General features: G+C 35.9%; 1 protein-coding gene across 3 annotated transcripts in view; it reads right to left on the bottom strand.

Annotated features, from left to right (window-relative positions):
- LOC106050217 (uncharacterized) overlaps positions 1-24026 on the bottom strand; it is an 83086-nt gene that overhangs the window by 50056 nt on the left and 9004 nt on the right. For all 3 annotated transcript variants that reach the window (XR_008775364.1, XM_056014257.1, XM_056014255.1), the window contains one exon: positions 4467-4565. Coding sequence is in view for 2 of the 3 variants with exons in the window: in XM_056014257.1 (XP_055870232.1) it covers positions 4467-4565 (99 nt within the window). In the remaining variant the exon portion in view is untranslated. The remainder of the gene's footprint in view (positions 1-4466; positions 4566-24026) is intronic.

Genomic DNA, 24026 nt, shown 5'->3' on the forward strand with positions numbered 1-24026 from the left:
TTTTTGGCTGATCACCGAACAAGTTCCCACTGAGGTTAGTTAGAGCATAGCATGTGTTTAAAATGTCTGGGCAGCTGTGAGACACGATTGGTTGGTAATCCCACGTGATTTGAAAGTCGTATGGAAGTTAATCTTTTAAATGGATGTGTCAACTGGAGACAGAAGACTTGGGATTTAAACACAGAGAGGGGAGATGACACTTTAGTCACTTTCTAGAACACGAATAAAGATCAGAGAATACGGACTGTATATGTAGTCGATATTAGAGTTGGCAGTAAATAAATATGATCACATCTGACATAAGATAATAAATAGCAAATGGAATAGTGGCCATAAAAATACTCTTCTTGTAGTTACAAAGCTTCTATCTACTCACTCTGTCTGTCTGTTAAAATGTTTGAACATAAGCTTTCTCCCATTGTCCATGATCTGATCAAGTTTAAGCTTCGCAAAATTATTCGTTTTACCTATTAGTAATTAATTAGTTTGTTTGATATCAAATAAGGGAAATAAGTGCTACTTAATGAGAGATGTATGGATTTATCCTCCTTATTTCGTTTTGTCACGTTTTTTCCTCTCACCTTCCATTCTCGGATCGAGTTAAAATTATTCATAATGGACGACAATATACGAATCAATAAAAAATTTTTAACCAATTAAATAATTAATCAGTATTAATTTATTAATTAATTTTGTTCCATGTGGCAGGAAGGTAGCTAAACCCTGCCATTTGGAAAATAATGGCAGTAATTAACGGTTCTTTCCCTCAAATAAGCTTTGTTTTTTAAAGAGTATTCTTTTTTTCTTTTGCTTCTTACGTTATCTAGTTTTACCCACCGACTATGAGCGTTCATTTCTTCCCAGATTCATCACAATATACTCTTGTTGGAACTTTACAAGATGTTTCATAAACGATTCTTATAAGTTTCTAGCATGAGCCCGTGAATCCTAGAATCACTTATAGGGCCTGCTCCTGCTCGAGACAATTTTGTGGTTATAAAACATCCGGGTACGCTGTTCTGCCTCATCGTGGCACCCGGGTGGAAATGACAATTAGAGGAAGTGGTTAGGCTAAATGAATGGCAAAACAAAACTCCCGTGGGGGGGTGTCCTCGGGTAGGCGAGAGCTTACCCATTGCACGGAGCGGAGTTGAAAGAGAGCCCTCACGACCCTGTCGATAATCCATGCACCGTTCCTCAAGGGACCGTTTACACTAATGGCGAGTCCTCCACTGTTAGCTTGGTACAACATAGGAAAATGGTGGAGGTTCCCGTTGCACTCGGCCTTCGGCCATGTCTAGCTCATGCACTCGGGGACCAGATGCATCGGAAATAGTAACAAACACATGAGGCGCTTTATTAAGGGAGGCAACTATTTACCATATTTTAACACATTTATAGTTGGGTTAATGTAATGCAGTAATAATAAGGCTTGTCTTTTGAGTCCGAATACGCAGCCAAAACTGTGACCTACATATGCATGTAGAAGGAGAAAGAAATAGCAAATATTTTTTTTAACAAAGACACATATGTATTTGTATATAAGGAAATAAATGTGCTCTTTTGGTATATGATTTATGAGGAGGGATTTACAAATTAACCAAATGTACATTAATAACCAAATTTAAATTGTTGTAAGAGTGACTTACGGGTATAGCAGTGCTCTATTGTTTTATACATTCAATTCTCAATAAAATAATAATCTAAACATCTGAAAAGAGTTTTTAATTTTTCAGAATATCTTTTTGGCGATATGATTATTTTTCAAATATCTCACAAGGAAAGCTCTCATACACTAACAATATAAGCATAAAAGCTAAATCCATATTTACATTTTTAGCAACAAAGTTTAAAACTGTTTCTGACACATCTCGTAAGAGGATTTAAAGTTTCTCCTTGCGTCTGCACAATCCTATCATCAATGGTCTCCCTTGCAGACATGTATTCTCTCCCTTGTCTAATCTTATCAAATACCTAATCCTCCCTAGAGACCCTCTAAAAACGTCTTTCCCGAAAAAAAAAATTGAATGTTTCTCAGTTTCCGCCCATCTTTATTTACGACACAGTGGCCTGGACCTAAAAGGTCGTATTACTACGGGGGGCAATTCGGTGCCGAATAGTGTGACACACATCGATACTTTAAGTAACAATTAGTTCAGGATAGGACACTTTCTGTTACGATACGTTTTGGTCTGGGGGAAGAGTAGTCGATACTAGCCCACAGTATGCCGCAATAGCCTGTTAAGGAGCCATGCATCACGTCCTCGCAGCTAGAGGGATGGGGGCCGGGCTGGAGGGGATATTGGCTAGATCCTGAACGTTTGTGTGCTGTGGGGGAGCCTTTGATTATAGTGTTTATAGCGTACTCTCGCAGCTATTATTGTGGCCGATGTATATGTATTCAGTGTAAGAATAGCAAAACATTTGCAGTTTTATTAATTGAAGTCGTTTTATAACTTTGAATTCCGACAACTTTTTTTTTACCCATTTCATTGGTTTCAAAGCAAGTTTTAGATAACTGATATATATATATATATATATATATATATATATATATATATATATATATATATATATATATATATATATGTGTGTGTGTGTGTGTGTGTGTGTAATATGTTGTAATATATCAATATATCTTGTAGCTATGACAGTTTTTAAATATGTCGAAGTAAATGTAGAGTTCTTCCCATAACTACGCCTTTTCTTTTCTATTTTTAATATTGGTTTATATTATGTTTTTTTTTTTTGTTTGTTTTCTTTTTGTTACATATTTGACTTTTATTTCAGGAATTTTTACATCCATTTGTTACAATACCTTGTCTCTATCAGCCCCTTTACTCATCTGTCGGGATTCTTAAATGACCTCTGTTTTGCCTTCATCAATGAAAGACTCATAGATGAAATAAAATTGCATTAAATGTCTCTGAAACTAGCAAGGGATGGCGTTGATGTCAGCTGGTCTTAATTCTGTGATTTATATCCACGGTTGGCTAGGAAATGCAGAAGTGATGAAGATTTATAATGGCATAAAGAGAAACCACGAGCTGGTGACCTTTGAACTCTCTACTATTTGTCAGTATTCGTATGTCCTCGTTTCCCAAACATGATAGTTAGATGATGATTTATTTATTTATCTACTGCTCTGTTTTAATGTTACTAGACGAAGTACCAATACAGCTGCAGGACAGCAATGGTACATGTCGCTGGGTTATAATAATGCCAATGTCTTTGATTTGGAAGAGATTAAGGATGTGTGCAGTGTTTCACATAACTATGAAAGTCCAGTCTGGTTATCAAGGGTGTCATGTGGCCAGCACAACGACTTTACTTTTCCAAACTAATGTAAGGTACCCAAAAAGAGCTGGTTGGTCTCAGGGGCTTTCTAAAATTCCCGAAATTTAAAATCCCAGTCTTCACCGAGATTCGATTTAGGAGACTAGCGCTTCACTACTCAGCCACCACACACTGGGGGAGGGGGGGGAGGAATACAGTGTCATGTTATTTTGCTTGTAAAAATGAATACATTTAATGTGTCATCACAACTGTTCAACTCTTCTTGCGGAGCAGTCTCAAATTGACCATTGGTAAAGAAATAAGAAAATCGTGGAAACTGTAACTTATGTGTCAATCAGCATTTTGTCACCCAACAGTAGTAGCGTAGATATTTATATTGTAACTCTATGTGTGCAGTGAATTAAATCTACATTACATTATATGTCTAATTTAAAAACAATTAGATCGAAATAAGCGACATATAAAAATACTTTTTTAATTATTTAATATTGATCCAAGGATGAGTGTAACGTGTAGACTACACAATGTTCACCAGATAGACAGTGTGAGTTGATATAAGCTTTGTAACAATGTATTGCATGTGCGTGTGTAACAGGAAAAAGGAGGCAGAAACACGTGTAACTATTGAATCGCAACAGGACCCCGCACTTTCATAGGCCCCGCGCTAATTCTAGGTGTAAATTATTAAATTAAACCTTTAAAAATTGTATATAGGCTAATAAATGGGTTTCCGCGGCCAGCTGATTTTCCAGGGCCTCCTGGAAATCTCCTGTAATTGCAAAATATATCCAAAAGTCCTGGAAATCTCCTGAAATTATTACAATCTCACGAAAACTCATACAAATCTCATTTAAAAAAAGACAAAACTGACATTTCGCGGTGCCAATTCTACTAACGATAAAAAAAAACGACATTGTCAGCTTTTATTTTATAAAAAATTTATTGCAAAGACGAATGCATTTTCTAATTTAAAAAATCTTAATTTTGACGTTTTGCTTATGTCTACCCAGACTGGTCCCCGCGCCATCCGTTAATCAATACGCTTCCGGTGTAGTTTTGGATTAGCTGTCTAGAGCTACAACCCAACATACCTAAGGCATTAACAGGGCCTGACTGGTTTAATAGACAATGTCGTGAAAAATAGCTAATACAGCTATATTGCCACCTACCTGTCAACAGCTGTGGCCAGTAGGACGTACGAAGAGGCGTACATTGCGACCAGTTGGAAGTATTTGACAGACACGCAAAGGAACTGGTCTCCATAGAATCTGTAGAATTTAAAGTAAAAAAACATAGGTTCCAACTTCCAATAACATTGCATTGAACTGTATGAATGGTCATCAATAACATATTGGGCCAGACCAAAAAAAATGTTATAGGAAACAAAAGTGACACAAAATTATTATTAAATCGGCTTGTGATACTAGTGTCGGGAATGAATTTTATACGGTCCTCTAAGCCCAAGATGTTGGACATCGCTAGCATTGATTATCTCAAATCGCTTTGTGTATGCTTATTTGTCCGTAAAATAAAATCAGGGCTGTTGTCTATTTGTTTGCTAAGCCAAAACCCATGCATCTTTAAGAATATTTACTGGTAAATAGAGAGAGTAATGTATATAGTACAATGAAAAGTAAACTCGCCACTGTAGAACAAATAAACCTCGACCACTTCCTCACGCTCAGATTAACATCAATGAGATATAGATTTCTTCGTCTCGGCTTGCCTTAGCATTTTCTAACTCCATCGTAAACAAGGCAGAAAATGAAGAGATGGGGAGCGTAAGGGGTTGGGGAGGAGGAAATGCAGTGGCGTAGCTGGGATTTGGGGGAGGAGGGCAGAGAATTTGAAATGAATGTTTTTTACATTAAAATTAAATATTACGCAAAATGCAGGGGCCCCAAAAGATGTCAAGCCCCCCGGGCCCCCAAATGATGGAAGATTCCTAGCTGCCTGGGAAAAGGGGTGGGGAGGCAGCTGTACATGTTGATGTCAAATTGTTTTCTATCACGTGTGACATTCAATGAGTCCATCTTGTAAACATTACTCAACTAAGAAACAAAGTGAGCGTCTAAAGAATATTCTATGAACGCCCGCAAATCTTTATATAGTTGACTTTTATAGTGTATATATCGGAAGTTATTATGGTCTTAATGTATTTGAAAATTTAAAAAAAGCATTATAAAATACTTTTTGTTAAAGACAATGCCTCCATGATATAACTTAATGTATAATAAAATATAAAAAGAAAATAATTTTTAAAAACTACTTGGTTCAATACGGGTATCGAACCCGTAATTTTGACACCATCAAATGCGTCAACGAATGTATTTATCAATTCAACCAGCGGTAATTTATACTTTTTTTATGTGATTATTTATTGATATTTTATATATAGTTCGTCCATCGTGGTTCGATGATGACCACTTTTGCCATCCAGGGGGCTGAGGGCTTTGCACTGGGGTTTTGTGCCTCCTCATGTGGCTGGTGAGAGCTATGTGAGCCCGGAATGTTCGGCTGCACACTGGTCATGTTATTGATATTAATATGATATGGACATATAGAACTAATGCTAGACCTAGACTTCTGATTTAAAACTCTTAAGATCTAATATAGATCTAGATCTCCTTCTAGATCTAGAATCTGGATATTAGTAAAGCTTCAATAAAATTAAAGCAACTTTAAATTATCGTATAATTTTGGAACACTATGGCTGACAAAGCCATGTTTTTTTTTCTATGTCTAGCCAAGCCAAAATTACATATATTTTCTTTTTTACTTTGAAAAATTATAACGGTCAAACTAGAGTTTTCCCCATGTGGCCAATGAGCTAGTAATTCTTTTCTCAGCGATATACATCAACTGTTTAATTCCAGCGTCCGCCCACCCTCCACGAAGGAGTGAATAGAATAGAGGTATTGTAATAAATAATATTTTATATTTAATTTCAGCACTGCATAATTTATTGCTTAAAAATATTTTTTGTAGAAAAAGTAAACAAGAACTTATCAAATACAGTCATTCCTGGCTACATCGCGGTTCATCTTTCGCGGATTCGCTACTTCGAGGATTTTATCAAGGTGGCCCATATATTGTAGATATGATAATGAGGTAAAATCTAAATAAACTTTTCAATTATTAGTCAGCAAAGAAGAATCTTCAAGATTTTGTTTTCAGAAGTTTTTTATATTCATTTTAGTTCATGTATTTTATTTTATCTGTTTATATAATTCTCTACGTCGCTTTATCCCTCCTCTCGATGTAAACACATTATGACCACATGAGGCTCTATATGGGGGATATAAAATATACTTACATTCAATAATTAATAAGCTTCTTGAGCCCTTGAATTCACTCTTATAACAGTAGGTCTACATCTATTATATAGTATCTAGACCAGGGCCGGTCCTACAGGTTGCGAGGCCCTATGCGAGACGGAGTGCGCGGGGCCTAATTAGGGTTGTGATAAGGATAATAAGTGAAAATTAAGATTTTGTATTAGAAAATAAATTCGTCTTTGCATTTTATTCATACTTTACTAAATACAAAATTACTGTTAAATTAACTTTACGAGCCACCTACAATAGATGGTAGTTTTCCAACAAAAAGCAGATTCACAAAATATCGCTTTTGTTTTTTGTTTTTTTAAGCGGTCGAGATAGATTTGGATATATATTTGTATGCCAGTGACTATTGAAAAAATTAAATATTTGAAGTTCTTATTTTGGTTAAAATTCGCCTTATTATTACATTTTTATTAAATGAAAGCTGACAATGCCATTTTTTTAATCGCGAGTAGGATTGGCGTTTTCCATATTGAATGACACATCGAAATGACAATTTTGTCCGTTTTAAGATTTGCATCAGTTTTCAGAAGATTTTAATAATCTCAGGACATTTTCATGACTTTTTTTTATATTTTATAATTTCAGGAGAATTCCAGGAACCCTTTAATAATAAGTTAAAATGGTTTAATTTAATAATTTACTCCTAGAATTCACATCGCGCGGGGCCTATGAAAGTGCGGGGCCCACTGCGACCGCATAGGTTGCAGTGGCCTAAGACCCGTCCTGATCTAGACACTAGATCTAAATATATGTAGGCATATAAGCAAATGTTTTTATAAACAAAAATAGATTTTGGTCGATTAGCTATTTCGATAGCTCCATTCATACTATTTTTTACATTCACACATTCGCTTTCTTATAGTATTATTATTTCATTTAATTGTTTCCAAAACACTCTCATTGACTATATCGACAGTGATATGGAAATTAAGACCCGCTGCTAGTATGTTATTAATTTGAATGATGTTGTAGACTCTTTGCATCTTCTTGGTAGTAGGGTAGGTGTGTGAATTAAAGCATGTTTTTTTAATCAGTGTATTGTAAAGTATTACTTAGACTACGTTCCTAAAATATCATTTCTTAGTGACGGACGGACGGACAGACAGACTACACAAAACTAAATAGCGGCTAGTCCCCTTTCGAGGGTCACAAAAAAAAATATTAAAAAAATGAATTTATTAATTTACTACCAAAAAAGATATTTAGCGGCCCTCGGAAGGGAAAAAGTTGTTTGTGGTCTGTCTGTCCGTCTGTCGGGTTAACATCTTAAAAACTAGAAATGTTAGTGATGACCATTCAAACATTAAATCAACATTTTGTAAGGATGGAGATAGGATTGTGACAGTGGTGTAGCTAGGGATTGGGAAGCCCGGGCGTGCTTGACCTCTTTAGGGACCCTGCATTTTGACATTTGGCGTCATAACATGAAATAATGGCGTAATATTTAATATAAAAACAAATTTCGGATACTCATTTGAGGGATCCGCTAAAGTGGCGGCCCGGAGGAATTTTCAAATTTGGACCCCCCTCCTCGCACCCTAGCTACGCCACTGGATTGTGATTGTTCATTACTTCTTACAAGCGTGCTGAAATTATCGAAATCTGCCTTTTTACTTAAGCTGTTTACCAAACAGCACCATTAAAGGGCAAAACTCGTCGTCTCTAGTCTCTAGCTTCTGGCGCACTTTTCTGATGTACTTTTCTGATGTAATTTTCTGATGTACTTTTATGATGTACTTTTCTGATGCACTTTGCTGATGCACTTTTCTGATGTACTTTTCTGATGTACTTTTCTGATGTACTTTTATGAATTATTTTAAAAGTCAAAGACAATCCCAAATTTTTCCAACGTTTTTACTTTATAAGCATCGAAGGCGATTATCGCTTTATAGAGCTATAAAGCTAAAGCAATCACGGCTTATAAATATAGTCCTTCCCAACCGATAATTGAGAGTTGTTTCCACTAGTTCTTTCACTGACCAGTCACTGAGTCTAACCAACTTACACGGACAGATTGGATGAAGACTAAAAGACCCCTGCTGTCTGTCAGGTCATCTAGAGACAAGACCAACCAGCGCGCTTTTCAATTATTGAGGCTTGGAGGAGATGAGAGAATATCGGGAGACAAGGGTGTTTTTTAAAACTAGAATATTCTGTCATACTCTCTCTTTTTCTTTCTCTCTCTTTCTCTCTCTCTCTTTCTCTCTCTCTTTCTCTTTTTCATTCTCTCTCTTTTTCTCTCTGTCTCTTTCTCTCTGTCTCTTTCTCTCTGTCAGTTTGTCTCTCTCTCTTTCTCTTTATTTCTCTCTCTCTCTCTTTTCTCTCTGTCAGTCTGTCTCTCTCTTTCTCTGTTTCATTTTCTCTCTGTCTCTCTGTTTTTCATTTCTCTTTCTGTCTGTCTTTCTTTCTTTCTCCCTCTCTCTCTCTCTCTTTTATCTTTCTTTCTCTCTCTCTCTCTCTCTCTTTTTTATCTTTGCATGTTGCCTTTCTGACTTTCTCCCCACACCTCTCTCTCTCTCTCTCTTTGTGTTTATCTACAGCGTATTGCTTTCTTGTCTGTTCTTCTTTAAGTTTATCTTTTTATTATTATTATTATTTAATCTACCACTAAAGAAAAACATAGATGGATATCTAACTAGTCGATACAAAAAAAACTAAGAATATCTTCAGTAAATTTATTCTAGAATTATTCTTCCTTCTTGATCAAACCTAAAAACCAGTCTTTCTATTTATTGTATGGCTGCGCAGGGCGGCACTGTGATTGTGATTGTGATTGTGTTTGACGAATCAGATTACGTAGCTACACCATGAGCAGGTTTAAATTTTAAAAATGTAATAATTCCCGGTCATTTCTGTTTGGTAGAGGGCTATACACGACATCAGGAGGTCAGTGGTTCAAATATTTAATCGAATACTTTTTTTTTATTTATTTTTTATATTTTTTTTATTAAGTAAATTTATAACCTCGATCCTAAGAGGATACAGAGGCACACACACTGCACTACCAGCCACTCAAAACACATACACTTACTATCACAGGCCCCGCGCAATAAGTTTCGCATAGGGACCCGCAATTGTTAGGACTTGTCCTGCAAGCATGTACAATATTTTTTTTTCAAGTCAATCAATAACTTGTCATCCTGATGTGACATTTGATGACACGAATATGAAAAGAAATGGTTTTCAAACGAACCTGTCTTCATTCGAAACGCAAAATATTGGCAAAGAATGGAAAACTCTCTTGATGTCATTACTAAATGTCTTTTCCCTACGGTCTGGCACTAAGCTGTTGTCAGAGCTCATTATATGGGCCAGTGCTGTGAAGACATGTAGGAAGTTGTAATTTTATATTTGTGTGAATGGAACGCAGTCTCGTGATTTCTCGTGGATCGAAATTATCGCGAGTTTAGCAGACGGCTGAATGTGATGATTATTTAGAATGCTAAATTATTTTTTTTTGTATGACTTAATCATGATTGCTAGAAGCTACAATCATTTAATATTTTTGCAAATTATAAAATATTGCATTTATAATGGAATACTTTTACCCATCGACAATGTCAATTTCTTTTATTTAAAAATGTATTCCTAAATATTCAGTCATAATTAATAATAGTAATTTCTTCCATTCCAAAAATTAAGGATGCGTGCAGTGAATAACATAACTATGCAGACCTAGTTGCGACCTACATATTTTCGCGCATCTCTTGCAGACAAGGCCGTAGTCCGCTGGCCGTCTTCTGCGCCTGTCTTCAATAATGACATTGTTTTAGTGAAGAACAGGAATCAACGTTATCAACTTTACAATGTTATGTTTAGTGTTATGTTTAATGTTATGTTTAGTGTTATGTTTAGTGTTGTGTTTAAAGTTATGTTTAATGTTATGTTTAATGTTATGTTTAATGTTATGTTTAGTGTTATGTTTAGTGTTATGTTTAATGTTATGTTTAGTGTTATGTTTAATGTTATGTTTAATGTTCTGTTTAATGTTATGTTTAGTGTTATGTTTAAAGTTATGTTTAAAGTTATGTTTAATGTTATGTTTAATGATATGTTTAATGTTATGTTTAGTGTTATGTTTAGTGTTGTTTAATGTCATGTTTAAAGTTATGTTTAATGTTATATTTAGTGTAATGTTTAATGATATGTTAAATGATATGTTTAATGTTATGTTTAATGATATGTTTAATGTTATATTTAATGTTATGTTTAGTATTATGTTTAGTGTTATGTTTAATGTTATGTTTAATGTTATGTTTAGTGTTGTGTTTGATGTTATATTTAGTGCTAGGTTTAATGTTATGTTTAGTGTTATGTTTAATGTTATGTTTAAAGTTACGTTTAATGTTATGTTTAATGTTATGTTTAATGATATGTTTAATGTTATGTTTAATGATATATTTAATGTTATGTTTTATGTTATGTTTAGTGTTGTGTTTGATGTTACATTTAGTGCTAGGTTTAATGTTATGTTTAGTGTTATGTTTAATGTTATGTTTAAAGTTATGTTTAATGTTATGTTTAATGTTATATGTAGTGCTAGGTTTAATGTTATGTTTAATGTTATGTTTAATGATATATTTAATGTTATGTTTAGTGTTATGTTTAGTGTTATGTTTAATGTTATGTTTAATGTTATGTTTAGTATTGTGTTTGATGTTATATTTAGTGCTAGGTTTAATGTTATGTTTAGTGTTATGTTTAATGTTATGTTTAAAGTTATGTTTAATGTTATGTTTAATGTTATGTTTAATGTTACGTTTAATGTTATGTTTAATGTTATGTTTAATGTTATGTTTAGTGTTGTGTTTGATGTTATATTTAGTGCTAGGTTTAATGTTATGTTTAGTGTTATGTTTAATGTTATATTTAATGTTATGTTTAATGTTATGTTTAATGTTTAGTTTTATGGTTATGATGAAATATCGAGCCATTAAGAAGAACCAAATTTGCTTTCTTTAACATCATGTACTCTGACCACAAGATGCCATTAAGTAAGTCTGACATGCTATCAGCTCTACCCAAACCAACTGTATAACCTCCCAGAGACTTCAACGATACAGAAAAAAAATACGAATATGTAGATCTCTATTGATTCTAAACCTTTGGGAAATTAAATACGAGACGTATGCCTTATACAATCAAGGGAAATAACAGAGCTCTCTTTTTAAACACTAAAAAGTACAAGACTTTTTAAATGCTATCAACATCGTCTCGTTTACATCTGAATCTAGATCTAGTTGTGAACGCTTAGAAACTGAAAAGGGCTACTTCCAATTATGTCTGGAATGCTTGGCAATCGTATCCGCTGAATTGAACAGAATTCTAAAGTATTGAAACAAATCTTATTATACAGTGGAATCCAGTTAATTGGACCAACCGGTAATTAGGACCACAATGATCGCGTCCCGATTCGTCTGTTTTCCTTTCTTTGGCCTTCTCGTTTCTCGTATTATAGCGACAATTTGTCTTTTTATTGTATGAGTGGGGCAGTAATTTGCATAGAGCATATCTTTGTGAGAAGGCAAATTAAAGTCATTGCCTAGACAGTCCCTGAATATAGGCATGAAGGGGCTGCTTTGCATTCTTCGTTAATGCTCCACAAGGACCAAGTTTCAATATTGATTTTGCCTGAGCGTGTTTTCACTCATCCTGATAGGCAAAGGTGAAGAGTGTGTGTTGATCCCGTATATTATTAATACGTTTTTATGAAAGTTACTTAATTTTATGTAATTAGCAGGTTTATATAACTAGCTGTCATGCACTAGCCAAATTCAGTGTAGATCAATTTTATTTGTAAGTTATAGAGTATGGAGTATATTGACAATACTAAGGCTAAGCTATTACTTTGGGTAGTACTATTTTATCACAACGAAGAATAGATTGAAAATGATTTTGTAAGTGTTAATTTCATTGCCCCATTCATATGTAGATGTGAGAACGAGGAAGAAGAAAAAAAAATCTGTAGATGTAATTTTATTAAGCATGTAAAATAAAAGATTGTTTCCATTTCCATGGTGAAGTTAATTAAATAAAGTTACCATTTCGACTTTGTCATCTATGGGTCAGATGATGTAAAGGTCATCTGTTTCTGAGGCCAACGGTTAACGTGGGTATCATGTAGCCATCACAACGACCAACCACCTTTACTTTTTCCCCAACTAATGTCAGAGTGGACTCAGAGACGCCCTAAAGATCCCGAAAGTAAAGATCCCGAAAGTAAAAATCCCAGCCTTCACCAGGATTCGAACCCGGGACTTCCGTTTCGGAAGCAAAGCTCTTTACAATCAGCCACTACACTTTCTCCATTTCCATAAAGTAGGCCTATTACCCTTCAAGTAGCAAAGCAGCAATTTAACATAAAACACTGAACCATAATCTTCAAATAAAAAAAAATAAACTAATAAAATACTCAGAAATACACAAAAAACAAAGGCATATTCTTTATTCCGTATCCTAGGTCTAATTGGTACTAATACTCCTTCTTCATTAGTGCATGGAATGGGTTGCCAGAGTCAGCCATCAAAACATGACATGGCAGAGTTTAAGTCATTAACATGCATGACTAGATTGACTTAGGAACACGCGAAGGACGTAATCGTCTTCTTTTTCGATGTAACGTCTGTATTTTATAAGATGAGAAAAAGCTATGTTGTTTGTTTGTTTTTTTAGCGGCCCCCGAAAGGGGAAAATACGCTTTTTGTTTTGTGTGGAATGTCTGTCCGTCCGTCTGTCCCGTTTAGATCTCGTAAACCTCAAAAGATATTGAAAATCCGACATCATAATATTTTAGACCATTCAAAGTTCTGATGCAACGGCTACTTTTTTCTTTTCTGAAAGCGAAAAATCTGATTTTTAAAATCCCTTATGAAAGCAGTTTTCATAAAATACACCACTTTTACAACTATTCACTGTTAATAGTAACAAACACATGAGGCTCCTTACCAGGGGAGGAAACATACCACTATATTTTAAACACATTTATCAAAACGGTTTTAGATTTTTTGTCAAAAAATATTTTTTTTACATTTGTATTGCTAAGTTAAGTAAGTTCTGTTATACTAATTACTACAATTACACACACAAAATTTTTTACTTTTTTTAAGAGAAAAAATCTATTAAGTATGCATATAATTTGGACATAATTTAAAACAACAATTAATAAGTAGTTTTTCATATTATCGCGTGAACTTCAGCTTTGCTGGACAACCATAGAACACTTAAAACTTAAGGTATTTTTTTTTTACGGAAATGTTTTTTTCTTGAGGAATAACAGATTGTCCCTTTACTAAACAATTAGAGCAATTATATATTCATTATAAGACATTAGTTAGGCCAGGTTCACATCTAACTTCACATTCACTTTCGCCTATCCTTTGGTCTGTGGACCGCGGGGGCACCACACAAGATCCGTCAACCTTCTTTCTCCATTTTTCTCTGTCATTTGTCTTTGAGAGATTTCATTATGATGTTCTTTCTGAAAATATTGAAACCTGCCTTTTTTACCTACCTGTTTAAATTACATTGAATGTTACGTTTATCCCGCATCAAGCCAACATCCAATATTAGGCATGGTATGGTCTCAGGCAACCAGATGAGACATCCATTGATAGGCAGAGGATGGGCTTATGACACTAGATGAGACATCCATTGATAGGCTTAGGGCTTAGGACACCAGATGGGACATCCAATGATAGGTAGTGGATGGTCTTAGGACACCAGATAAGACATCCATTGATAGGTAGTGGATGGTCTTAGGTCACCAGATGAGACATCCATTGATAAGCAGAGGATGGTCTTAGGACACCAGATGAGACATCCATTGATAGTCTTAGGGTTAGGACACCAGATGGGACATCCAATGATAGGTTGTGGATGGTCTTAGGACACCAGATGAGACATCCATTGATAGGTAGTGGATGGTCTTAGGACACCAGATTAGACATCCATTGATAAGCAGTGGATGGTCTTAGGACACCAGATGGGACATCCAATGATAGGTTGTGGATGGTCTTAGGACACCAGATGAGACATCCATTGATAGGTAGTGGATGGTCTTAGGACACCAGATTAGACATCCATTGATAAGCAGTGGATGGTCTTAGGACACCAGATGGGACATCCATTGATAGGCTTAGGGCTTAGGACACCAGATGGGACATCCAATGACCACTGATAAAGATCAGATGGCATACTAAAACAAAAATAGTCTCAGACGCAATCGAAGGGCGTCTTCAACCATCCTCAAACCAATGACGTGGTCATCAAATCCAGGTAAATGGCTAACAAACACAAACTGGTCATAGCGACCAACGTAAAGGCTGCAATATTCATAAATATTTTGACTTCAAAACAATACCGTCCCACAAAGTATTCATTAAGTATTTCTAAGTTATGAAATCTATTTCGCCTAAATGTGTGCATTTATTAATAAATCTTTGTAATAGTTTGCATCCATTCTAGCCATTGTACTTTTTTTTGTTTAACTCTTTCTCTCCTAACAGACGATATCAACAGACGATATCAACGTTGATTCCACCAGAATGTGGTAAATAATTACGGGGAGAAAGAGTTAAATACATCAGGTTGATTCGACCATATGGCATAAGTACATTAATTAAAATATGGTGTGAAGCTGTGAAATAGTCAATAGTGCAGCTTTGGTGAGTTCTTCTCTTGGTTAGGGAATACAAAAAGAAGAACCTTTGCCAATGGTGAGCTCAGAAAGTTCACAAAAGAGTCAAGAATCTTCCCAAACCGTCTTCCTGACACGTAGCCGCATGTTTGTAACAATGCCACCTAGTGGCAGAGTTATAAAGTAAAAGCACTAGCTGCTTATGAACGTGAGGTGAATTCTGTAACCAAGTTATCTATGCCCAACTCTCCTAGCAGACCAAAGCAAACAACTCAATCCCCATAGAGCTGTCTGTCTGGTACAATTTCTGTACGCTTTATTTAGTCCACGTTCTAGAGTCAGATCAAGTTGAAACTTTGCACAATTATCCCTGGTCCCTAACAAAACATGTATCAATCAAAAAATTAATCTTTTAATTAAATAATTAATAGTAATTAATTAATTTATTTTGATTAAGGGAAATAAACCTTACAGTATTCATATATATATATATATATATATATATATATATATATATATATATATATATATATATATATATATATATGTATATATATATATATATATATTATATATATATATATATATTATTAAGAAACATTAAAAAACTGTAACAGACACAAAATAGAGCAGTGCATTGAGATTCATAGCAAACGAATATTCACATTGGACTAGAGTAGCACCTCTAGTAAAATCACTAAATTTAGAAAGCCTTCAGGATAGAAGACTCATAAGTAAAGTAGCAATTATACATTAAACACTGAACCATAATTTTCAAATACAAAAACAAAATTTAATAAAATACTCTGAAAGACACAAAGATAAAGGTACATTCCTCGTCCCATATGCTAGGACAAATATGTACAAATACTCCTTCTTCCCTAGTGCTATTAGAGCATGGAATGGGTTGCCTGAGCTAGCCAGGAAAACCAGTGAATTTAAGTCATTGGTTAATATGCATGACTAAATGCATGACGCGTAGGACGTAGTCATCTTCTTTTTTGAAGTAACGTCTGTATCATATAAGATAAGATAATGTTCCAGAGAATATGATTCTTTATTTTAATCATAATCTTAAAATTACACTTTTTTATATCTGTTGTCTCTAATTTGCTTACAAAATTCAGTCTAAAAAAATGTGCATATGTATAAATTTGATTTTAACAATTTGGTGTCCAGTAGCGACTGAGTGGTAAAGCGATGTGATTCAGAACAGCCATGGGTTCAAATCTGGGGAAGACTGGAATCATGATATTGAGAACATCGCTGAGTCTAGCAAACTCTAGTGGGTACTTTGTGCTGGACAAGTGATACCTTCGTTATTCGCTAACCCTAGGTCGTAAAAATAGATGAGCTTTACGTAGCAAGGTCTTAACTAACATCAAGCTCCCACCCCTCTTATCACATATATAACGCGAGTGTAAAAAAGAAGTACCCGTCTAAGGATTTGTATTACTATCCCTATTCCTATGCAATTTCTTAATAACCTTTAAATATGCAATATTTTTCTTTACATATACCTATTAAAATTAATTTCACGGGGTTTATCTAAAAAATTCCATTAAATATTTTCCCAAAAAAAATATTTTCCATTTAAAAACAACATGGAATCTGTTTAAATATATATATAAATTGTTTTCGTATGTTGTAGGGTATACTTATGCAGAAGGCGTATTTTTTCTAAAGTTTTTTTCATGGGCTATCAAAAATATTCCCTAATCCATATGCTAGTACAAATCTGTACAAATACTCCTTCCTCCCTGTGCTATTAGAGCATGGAATGGGTTGCCTGAGTCAGCCAGGAAAACCAGTGACTAGGCAGAATTTAAGGAATTGATGAACATGCATGACTAGATTGACCTTGAGATAGTAGTAGGACGCAATCATCTTCTTATTTGAAGTAACGTCTGTATTTTATAAGATAAAACGATAAGATTTTTTTGAATTCATCCTGTTAGGCAAGTTCTTCTTCTTCTTGAAACTGTCAGGTAGAGTTGAGCCTTCGGCTCTAGGAACTCAAGGCTATCAAAATGAACAAGAGCTCCCTTTCACGGCCAGAGACCGCGTGCATCGGAACCTATGCCATTTTCCTTTTCTATACCAGGCTAACCGTGAAGGACACGCTATTTATGCAACGACTCCTTGAGGAACGACGTCTGGATTGTGACAAGGTTGTGGGAGCTTTTTTACAACTCCGCACAGTGCAATGAGGATGCTCTCGCACCCCCTTAGGCACCCCCACGGGAGTCTTGTTTTGCTACCCTTTGGCCCAATCGTTTCCTCCTACGATCGTTTCCAGACGACATGACTTTGTATTGTAGATGCAGTTCCCCAGCATTACACTAAAGACCCAATGCCCAACTTAGGTCCGAATGTATCCGCTTTAGACATTGACTTTGTGTAATGTGTCCAGACCATTCGTTACGGAAGGCTTCAACACTGGCCTGCAACGTCACAACTTGTGGGCAGTTTAGACCAATAGCTCGTTGCCACGTCACAGGTCTGCCTGGTCGGACTTCTCGATGGTCCCGGGTTCATACTCTGCCCGCTGCCATCCCCCCTTCGTCCTGCGGGAAGTTTGAACTAGGAAGTAGATTATCTTCATCCGAAACATGTCAAACATTTTACAAACAGTGTTTTTTTACAAACTGTACTCAGTGTTATGAGGAGGTTGGCAAACCAAAGAGAAATCACTGAAGATTTTATTAGAGGCTCTACTGCCATTTTATCAGACTACATTACAGATTCCATTTCAATAGTAACCTCATGGGACGGTGAATCGTGGATGAAAAATAAAACAAAATTTGGGGGAGGGGGGGGGGAGAAACGTATAGAGAGAAATCAAGCCTTGTGCCTTTTAACTGCTGAAAACTCAATGACATTGTCAGCTCATCGACCTGGGAAGACATTGCTGGTCAAGAAAAAGACATTTGATTAGCTGTTGTGTGTGTGTGGTGGAAAGGGGGGGGGGGGGAGGAGGTAACATCTAAGAGATAGGACTTAAAAATTTCCAAAACAAGAAGTCTTTTTATCCCAGTCTCCCGACAACCTTTATCTCTCTCTCTCTCTCTCTCTCTCCCTCTCGCTTCATTTTGACTTTTCTCTCTCTTTTTCAATGTTTCCCGTTCTCTTTCAATGTGTCCCTTTCTCTTTATTTTTACCCTTTCTCTTTCAATTTTTCCTATCTTCCTTAATTTTCTCTCTCTTTCAATTTCCCCTCTCTCTCTCTTTCCCTCTCCCCCCCCCTCTCTCTCTCTCTCTCTTTATTGTTTTTTTTTTTCTTCTTTACATCTCACTTTCTGGGTGTCCTCCTCCCTTCCCTCCTCCCTGTGTCTCTCTCTCTCCATTCACGTGTCCTGTCTCTTCTTATTCAGTTAACTATCCATCTCTTTTCCTCTTTATCAATCTACCCATTTCTTTCCTTATTTTTTTGTTCTATCACTTCCCTACAATCAGACGGGCGCTTCTCATGTGCAGATGTGATCCTGTTTCTGAAGATAGTTGGACGTTGTATGAGAAAAAAAAGCCACAATAAAAAAAATAGTTTAGGTTTGTCTTCTCTCTCTTCTCTCTTTTAGTGTGGGCTTTAGAGACGTTTAAATAATGTGTCTAACCCTTTTGAACACAACATGAATACTCAAGAAAGATAACTTGCATTGTCAATAGTTTACGTATCTTTTTCGGTTTACATTATTTGATTTTTTTAAATTTTTGCTTTTGCTATTGCTTCTGATACTTGATTTGGGAACCTGATCTGGCTATGAGGGATAATATTTCACTAAGACAGGGCACTTCATTTGCTATTACTTTGCCAGCAGTGGGTTACAACGTTACAACTTGTTGTTTTTCTTGCTTGTTGAATGAAACATAGCACTATTATATATTCTATTAATAGTACATAACTTATCTAAAAATTAGGGAAAAAGGGGGTGGGGGACAGTGACCGCAGATCGCCAGGTAATGTCCTCTGGTAACTGAAGTTAGTTCACCCTTTGGGAGAGCTCAAAAAAAAGTTTTCTTGCGAAGGCCTTCGACTCCTTCTGGCCGGTCCTTGCACGCTCAATTGGTGCAGAACTCTGCTGGTTAGGTGAGGGAAACGCTGAGCTCTGGCAGGCATGGACATTGCACGCTCGACTGTTGTAAGGACACTGCCCACCGATGTTTATTTTTATAGCAAACGCTGATTTGATCGGACGCGGGTCGAACCGTATACAGAACTGGATATGTACAAGTAAAGGGAGACTATCCTACTCCAGTCTTGTGGATTAACCCTTAACTATGTTTGTTTTCACAGGATCATCGGTTTCTTTTGCGGACGGTTAAGGAGGGTGTCATGTGGCCAGCACAACGAGCAATCGCCTTTACTTTTCCAAACTAAAGTCAGGGATCCGTTAGAGTTGGGTGGAGTCAGAGGCGTCCTAAAAATCCCAAAATTTAAAATCCCAGTCCTCTACATCATTCGCCCTTTAGATCGCAAAGGTCTGCATGGAATATTTTACTTGCCTACGTTTTCTCTCATCAGATAAATCAAGGTCTGACGTTTTCACGTATTTATCTTCTCATCTTATATAATACAGACGTTATTTCAAAAAAGAAGATGATTACGTCCTACGCGTCATGCATTCAGTCATGCATATTAACCAATGGCTTAAATTCTGCCAAGTCACTGGTTTTCCTGGTTAGCTCAGGCAACCCATTCCGTAGCACTAGGGAAGAAGGAGTATTTGTACAAATTAGTCCTAGCATATGGAATGAGGAATGTGCCATTATCTTTGTGCCTTTCTGAGTATTTTATTAAATTTTGTATTTGAATTTGAAGATTATGGTTCAGTGTTTTATGTATAATTGTTACTTTACTTTTGAGTCTTCTGTCCTGAAGACTTTCTAAATTTAGTGATTTTAACTAAAGGTGTTACTCTAGTCCAGGGGTGGGCAAATTACGGCCCGCGGGCCACATGCGGCCCGCCAGAATGTTTTATGCGGCCCGCCGACACCTACAGAGATTAGGTGTCCCACAGTATACACATATACGAATGTAAATATATTCAATAATTTCTAAATATTCTCTATAAATTATTAGAACTGTCTGCATACATATAAAAGTTTCAAGTAAACGAAGTGTATTCTTATTGACTGTACTTCAATACACTCAGTCTCAGGTTGCTAGTGTAACAACTGATGGAGCTCGATCTTTGACTGAAAAAAAAAACAGTTTGTTTTTAGATAAAGAATATCTTAATAATAAACCTTAAACAGGAAAGTTTGCAAGTTTCCGCTGGCTGAAATGTAAGTGCATGTTCATTCTTCTCAAACAAGGCTTTCCCATTTTTCCAGGCGAGAACAAAAAAAAAACAAAAAAAAACACACAGGTTTTGTCATTTTCCTTTGCTGAAAGGTGAAACTGTTTCTAATAATAATATAAACGCTTGTTTTCGAGTTCAAAGATTAATGAGGAGTTCAGTATTTCCCTTGGCTAAGCAGACCCAGAGACCTACATATTTTGCCTCTTCTATCGCAGACATAACCATTGTCCGCTGGTGGTCAATTTAGATTTTCTTTTCTCCGTCTACGTCTGTCCTCAGGCAGCGGATTTTCTTTTGGTCTCAAATGTGTATCCCATCGGCCCTTGTAAGTTATAGAGAAACTATTTCTAGTGAAATGTTTGAGAGTACAAGACTAATTTAGATTCCTTAATTGCGGAATTTATAAAAGCAATTATTAAGACGTCAAGAACCAGTTTTCAGTACCATCAGCTCACCATGTAGTGTAGAAGCTGGTTCAGTTCCAGAGGACAAAACTTCAAGCAAATTATGACCTGAAAGAAAAGTTCCAGTCATCTCTTCCGCTGGAGTTTTATAGATACCAGAAGTGTCATTTTCACTCTTAAAAAACTTTGCTGCTAAACGTTCATATTATTTGGGTACACATACATATGTGAACAAGTACTGTCTCGTGGAAACTAAGCAAGTGTAATCACAGGTCGATGCTGACTGACTGTAATTTGACAGCAGTCAAAAGGATAACAACTAGTAAGCTAGTTTCATTGTTCGAAAACATAACGCACGAGTGCGTTGAAATGTTGTGATGTAAAAAAGACAATAGCAATATTTTTAAATCGTAAAATTGGTTGTAATTCCTCAATTGGGAATTTTTAAAAATGAATCGTGAATGTATAATACGGTATAAATATGAATTAAATGACATTATACACAGCTTTTTTTCAAAGTTGTAGGCCTAAGTACATAAATATTATTATATGCGGCCCCCATTCCCAATTTTTTCTTAATGCGGCCCGCGATATAAAAGGTTGCCCACCCCTGCTCTAGTCAAATGTGAATATTCGTTTGTTATGAATCTCACTGCTCTATTTTGCGTCTGTTCCAGTTTCTTAATGTTTTCTTGAGTTGAGGCGTCCCAAACAGAGGATGCATATTCTATTTTTATTTTTAAGATATAATTATATACTCTCTGGAATGGCACTCGGTCTCACGTGTTTGTCTGTTTGTTTGTTTTGTTTGTATATCTCAGACGTTCCTTCAGAAATAAAGATGATTAAATTCTAGCCCACAACCTACTGTGCGACTGCAGGGGATGAACGCAGGCAGGTTTCGAACCCACACACCACCAAGCATGTGTATTTGTTTACGCAACATTATTTGATGCTACTTTTGTCGTTAGGTCTCAAGCTATCCACATTATATGTTGTATGCGTTTCAAGTTCACATTATCTTAGTCATTATGTGAAGTATTTATGTGAATTAGCGCGAGATTATTCGATACACTAATACGATTGTTTTGGATTAGCATCAATGTTGACGCGGAACAAAGTGATTTGTGGCGCTGCGGCTGAGCGGTAAGGCGCTTAGCTTCCAAACCGGGGGGTCCCAGCTTCGAATCCTAGTGACGACAGAGATTTTTAATTAATGGATCTTTGGGCGCCTTGGGCTACAGAAATAGATGATATTTGCCCTTGAGATCGCTAGATCTGAAAGGGGAACTTCACTTTACTTTTTATGTGATGAAAGACATAACTGATATCCAGCTAAAACGAAATTATTACATTCTTTTTCCGCGGCTTCCAAAAAAATAAATCTGAATAACTTTTAAAAATGCAGAGAATCCTTCAAGAGGGTAAAGCTACCGCCGAGGAGTGGAGCCGACGGCGAAAAGATATCATAAATTTACTCTGAACGGTTTTATCTGCGTAAGTAGTGGTTACAAATGTAGGCCACAGCAGGGTTAAATAGTCTCATCTTTGGACAAGGCAAACCATTTTTTTTTCATGTTTCGTATTGTTCTATTTAAATTTGTAAAAAAAAAAAATTCTAGTGTTATAGTGTCTCCCTTGTTTCTTAAGCTCGTTAATGCGTCTAATAGTGGGATCAGTCAGTCATTCAAGAGTGAGCCAACTAATGGATACATTAAAAAATGTCCTTTTAAAAAAAAACCCACAGAACTAGAGAATTTACTCCAGCGATTCTCAAACATTAACTAGTGACTGGGACTTCTACAGAAGACGGTGCCTGTAAGTATATATACGTATTGATTTTTTAAATCTTGACTGAATACAAAGAAATATTTAAGTAGCGTGCGGTAACTCCAGCTGAAACCGTGTTAAAGAAAAAGAAAAAGGTAATTAAATTTTAAGATGATTATTTTTTTTTTACAATTATTACAGTAAAACGCTGTAGCCAATTTAGTAAATTTCATAAAAATATTTAAATTTTAATTTAATTATATCTACGAAATTAGGAGGCGCGGTGGCTGAGTGGTAAAGCGCTTGACTTCCGAACCAGGGGTTTCAGTTTCGAATCCTGGTGAAGACAGGGATATTTAATTTCGGATCTTTGGGTGCCTCTAAGTCCACCCAGCTCTAATGGGTACCTGCCATTAGTTAGGGAAAGTAAATGCGGTTGGTCGTTGTCCTGGCCACAGGACACACTCGTAGATCGTAGGCCACAGAAACAGATGACATTTACGTCATCTGCCCTATAGACCACACACAAGGTCCGAAAGGGAAACTACTTTTTATACATGTGTATGGTAACTCCAGTGGCGGACTGAAAGGGTTAATGTGTGTGCGGCCTACTGATACACACGACTCAGGCCAATCACACAGGTCAACGGGTCAACGGCTGTTGAACAAGGGACATTACTGCTTGTACACGCCAATATGACGAGTATTATAATCATGTGACCGAGAGCCTTTAATGTCGAGAGACAATGTGTAAGAAAAGAGAGTAGAGTCCAGGACAGCAAGGCATAAGGACTGTGGTACCTTGTGAGTCCTCAAAAATGTAGCTGTACGAGCTAGAGAGACTAGTAATGTTTAGTTAGGCAGTTCTGTTAAGCTCAAGAAAGCATTAGAATTTAATGTAGCCAATTGTGTTGAATTGGCTGTCGATGTATTTATAATTAAATCTCCACATTGTTTATTGAAGGTCTTGTTGTCAATTGTGTTAGATGTGCTGTGATGTGTTGTTGGGCAGTGTTTGCAGAAAGCCTGATAGAGAAGATCGTAACAATATATATATATATATATATATATATATATATATATATATATATATATATATATATATATATATATATAAACTAGACATAAGCTAGAGACCTTGAATCCTTTTCTAGTAACTGTATTTATTTTTTTCGGTTTTAGTTATTTAACAAAATCTCGTTAGAATCACAACTTTTAAATAATTCGACTAATGTCGTTACAACTTCTGGCATAACTAATTTCAGTTTCT

This window comes from Biomphalaria glabrata, chromosome 16 (genome assembly GCF_947242115.1).
Source record: "Biomphalaria glabrata chromosome 16, xgBioGlab47.1, whole genome shotgun sequence".
NCBI classification, from domain to species: domain Eukaryota; kingdom Metazoa; phylum Mollusca; class Gastropoda; family Planorbidae; genus Biomphalaria; species Biomphalaria glabrata.